General features: G+C 37.4%; 1 protein-coding gene across 1 annotated transcript; it reads right to left on the bottom strand.

The window, feature by feature from the left end:
* Positions 1 to 708: 708 nt before the first annotated feature.
* LOC149143295 (protein LIFEGUARD 2-like) lies at positions 709 to 2,639 on the bottom strand. The gene is made up of 5 exons (XM_089447478.1): positions 2,456 to 2,639; positions 1,820 to 2,248; positions 1,614 to 1,727; positions 1,217 to 1,374; positions 709 to 1,123 (listed from the first exon to the last, which is right to left on the bottom strand). The coding sequence occupies exons 2-5, from the start codon at positions 2,073 to 2,075 to the stop codon at positions 917 to 919; spliced, it is 735 nt and encodes a 244-aa protein (XP_089303604.1). The 5' UTR covers positions 2,076 to 2,248; positions 2,456 to 2,639; the 3' UTR covers positions 709 to 916.
* Positions 2,640 to 4,120: the final 1,481 nt, after the last annotated feature.

Raw genomic sequence — 4,120 nt, 5'->3', positions numbered from 1 at the left:
CTTTTTGTAGCTTATGTACCTTATCAAGTTTCTTATATTCTCTTAATAATTTATATCGCTTTTTCTTCTTGAAAAAAAATACAAATATGTTTATTTGTATTGTGATCTCAAAACAGAAATACATTTAGACAGAAAAAACAAAATAATAATCCATATTAAGAAAAACTTTCAACCTCATATAACAAGTTTTTCTTCAATTGTGTTAATTTTTATGTTTCTTTTGTTAGTTTGTTGGTTTTTATGGCTTTCTGGGTAGTTTATTTGTTTTAATTATTAGAATACTAATAGCAATTTGCTATACAGGTCATATAGAATAAAAAGACAAAATATGATAATTATAATCTGTAGAGAACTTTTCTGAACAGTTTTTCAAAGCTGCCCTCCTGAAAAAAAATGCAAGTCCCTTTCTTCCGGTTACAATTTTTTTAATATACTATTTTTCAATTTGAATTTGGAAAAAAAAAAAAAAAAAAAAACTAAACAATTTAACATATTTAACTTGTTAGCCCAATTAGACCAATCTCACAACCTCGCTTCTGTGCCCAATTTAATCAATCTCACCACCTCAGCCACTAAATTTTTTGTTACCTGAAAAGCATAAAACATCTTAGCAAATTTAAAATCCTCCACCCAATTAAATCAATCTCACCGCCTCACCACCAAAGACTCATCTATATTTTCATATTTTCTATTTTTCGACTTTAACAATTTTAAAAACAGTGAAAAAGTATCTGCAATTTCAAAAACTCCCAACTAAGTTACAGATGGATGATCATTCAGCTTGGTCTGTACAAACCAAACAAGATATTCCGTGCTAATTTACTCTGAGCCTGTATAGAGTAGGGTAGCCAGAGTGTAATTAATCATATACAAATTTAAAGAATAAATTATTCTCTGTACAGATAGGTGGATCTGATTAACTGTCAGAGGCGCGCAGGAGCGTGAGCAGAGAAAGGAAAAGATTGATAACGTCTAAATACAGCGCAACGGCCGCCCATATGTATTCGTCATATGAATACCGCTTTATCAGATTATCTGTGTCATAAATTATGAACCCGCTGAATATAATGGACGCCAGAGCCCCATATATCATCACCGACAGCCTTCCCAGCGGTACGATTATCTGAAATTTATTCAAAACAAGCATACAAACTCAATCCCCATAGCATCCTAAACTAATAACTGAATCAGAATTAATACTCGTAATTAATAATACCTGAATCAGAATAAAAACAAGTAACACCATGAATCCAGCGAAGAGAATGGGTGCAAGAAAACTAAAATCATGCCCCCTCCTTGCTGCCCAGAATGTATAGAGCGTAAGACTCACAACAACCACAGCCGTGAGAATGGCCGATTCCAATATTATCTTCCCTGTTTTACATTTCCTCATATCAATACAATAAATTCACAGCCAAAAGAAGAAAGAAACCAGAAAAAATAATAGCCTGTTTCATATTTCTTCACATCAATACAATAAATTAACAGAGCCACAGCCAAAAGAAGAAAGAAACAAGAAAAACAATAGACAATTTTTTCAAAAAACAGAGAAAACTGAATTCCAGAGTAACCGACAGGAAAAAAAAAAAAAAAGATTCAAATAACAGGCTTACCCGCTGTAAAGGCACATGTTAATCCAACAGAAAATCCCATGAAAACCGTAAATGCTGCGAGAAGGAAGTAATTTACAGGATGCTTTTGAGAGTAGTAATACAAAGGCCATATCACTGCAGCAGAAGGTAAAAGAATTAGAAATCAGCACCCTGGAAGATTCCCCCAAAATAAACAGGAAAAGAAGGCAAAGGAGAGAGGCACTTACAGATTAGGGGAATAAAGATAGCTAAAATGTACAGAGCGAGCCCGGCCGGAGTAGAGACGAAGAAATGCGCGACCGGTCGAACGAAGACCACAACGCTAGCAACAGCAATGGTGAGTAGCAGTTGGATAGTGAGAATCGAGTATATTTTCCTTATGAAAGCCCACCGGAGCTGAATTTCTTCGGAGGGTTGAGTCGGGTAGAGCGACGTGCTCCCCATCTCCAGGTCGGCATATGGTGCATTAAGGGTTTTCGCCATTGTTAACCTATCTCACTGTACAGAGAGATCGCTCTCCTGGAAAGCCAAATCAAAACAGAAACGAGCCACGCTTGCACACTATTTATAGAGGGTTACAAAGATTCTGATGCCCTCTGTGGATGGTTCAAGAAGAGCGGACGAGCGGAATAACCTGGAAGCCCCGCGAGCAGTGCCTGTATTGCTTTATCGAGAAGCAACTCAACCGTCCCGTGGGTTTATACACGCGTACACGCCCCGAAAAACAACCCCGTGAAAGACACAAAAGAAACTTAAAAGTTAGAGATGAAAACCAAATGAAATCTTGCTTCAAATAAGTCTCCCAGAAGAAGCCAAAAAGCGGAAGTTAACTTAAGAAGGAGAAATTGCGGATCAAGATTCACCATTAAACTCCAGCCTGCAAACCCTAATGCACGCTAAAACAAGTAATTCATGTATTACAGGTCAGCTGGGCTGCCGTTTAACGTTAAACTGATGGACTCTATATTCCATTCTTTGCGAATTTTTGTATATGGGGTTTTACTAGAAAATTCCTAAACCGACTTCTCCGGGAGATTCGAACTCGAAACTTTCTCACTTGGAAAAAAATTGATTTTTTTTTAAATAATAATAACTCTCTGACAGGCTGGGTCTACGCGGCATTTAAATAATATTTTTTATTATTATATTGTGAACTTTATAACGGACACCGCCTCCTCACAAGAAAAGAATATTTTTTGGTATTTTTTTGAAAATTAAATCCAACCGAACTAGCCTAATCATTAAAAATATTTAACAACAATAATAATAAATGTAAATTAAATTTCGCTAATCATTTAAATATTTAAAAATAGTAACGTTAATAAATGTAAGATAAATTAATGAATCAAATATATTTTTGAAATATAAATATTTTTTAAAAATGGTTGTTATAGGATGATGAATCTATTGGTAGATAAGGGGCTTTAGAGGAGTCTCTGCAAGACGTGATGGGCATTTAAGGAGGGGTTGAAAAATGTTGTTATATGATGATGATAATCTATAGCCTTTCCTCTAATAGGGTGTCAATATGGTGGATATGGGGTTTAGAGGCAGTGCTTGCCACTTCTCAAGACGTGATGGGCATTTAAGGAGGGGGGACACAGCCTGCCTCGCGTGCATAACAACTTTCTAGTTAGCGTTTTTAATATATTTGGGTTCTATAGCGATTTTGGGTCTAGCTTGTTTGGTGGTTTGAGTGGGTGTAAGGGTCGATCCTCAGCCTCCCGCTGCATGCACTTTGATTAAGTCGTGTTGGTGAGGAGCATGGTGTTGAGTTTAGTTTCTAATTGTAAGGTGTTAAGCGGGGATATTGATGGTCTGCGTAAAAGGAGGAAGAATCAATGGGAAATTATGGCTACCCTAGTCCATGCATGGTTGCCTGGAATTCGTTTTGTTGGTGGGTTGGCATTGGCGTCAATCGCTCCTTGTAGCGCAGTAGTCCAGGTAGTTCTCTCTCTACATCTAGTTTCTTTCCTTTGTTGTATCATTACATCTCAGTCTGAGGTCCTAGGGTTTTGTTGTTGGGTCTGGAATTTCAATATTTGCATGTGGTTTGGGATTGGGGTGGTTTACCATCTGGCCTATGAATTTTAATTCGGGGCTTATAGAATTGGTTTAAGTTTGGTCATATGAGATCTGTCAGGTTTAAGTTCTTTAGTCGTGGTGTGTAAGGTCTTTTTCGTGGCCGATATTTCCACTGTGGGTTGAATATAGGGGAGGGTTGTGTTCCATAGGTGTTTGTGGTCTTAAATTTTATTGGTGTCAACTCCTATGCTTAATGGTATTGGAGAGTGAGTCCTTGGTTGAGGTTGAAGTGCCCTTTGTCTCTCTTGCAGGGCCTTCTACTGAGTCTAAGTTTTGTTTCTGGAGTTTCAGTGATAATATCATGGGTTGGTAACCTAGTCCTTAGAAGGTTGGTCTATTCCTTTTTCTTATTTCTTTGTAGGTATAGGGGTTCACAATAGTTGCTCCAGGTGTGACCCTTGTGTCTCAGTTATGCCGCCGAGACAGAGGATGCAGTGTAGATA

The sequence above is a fragment of the Pinus tabuliformis genome, chromosome X, assembly GCF_031772625.1.
Source record: "Pinus tabuliformis cultivar Carrire ecotype Pingquan chromosome X, CPIR1, whole genome shotgun sequence".
NCBI classification, from domain to species: Eukaryota; Viridiplantae; Streptophyta; class Pinopsida; order Pinales; family Pinaceae; genus Pinus; species Pinus tabuliformis.
Note: the sequence above shows the minus strand (reverse complement) of the source record. Positions and strands in the feature narration are given on the sequence as shown.

What these genes read in the sequence shown, in the direction of transcription:
- LOC149143295 (XM_089447478.1), bottom strand. Translation starts at nt 2,075, where the DNA reads ATGGCGAAAACCCTTAATGCACCATATGCCGACCTGGAGATGGGGAGC. An exon ending in TATCTTTATTCCCCTAATCT is followed by an intron (nt 1,728 to 1,819) that starts GTAAGTGCCTCT and finishes CTTCTGCTGCAG; the next exon opens with TGATATGGCCTTTGTATTAC. An exon ending in AACATGTGCCTTTACAGCGG is followed by an intron (nt 1,375 to 1,613) that starts GTAAGCCTGTTA and finishes AATGTAAAACAG; the next exon opens with GGAAGATAATATTGGAATCG.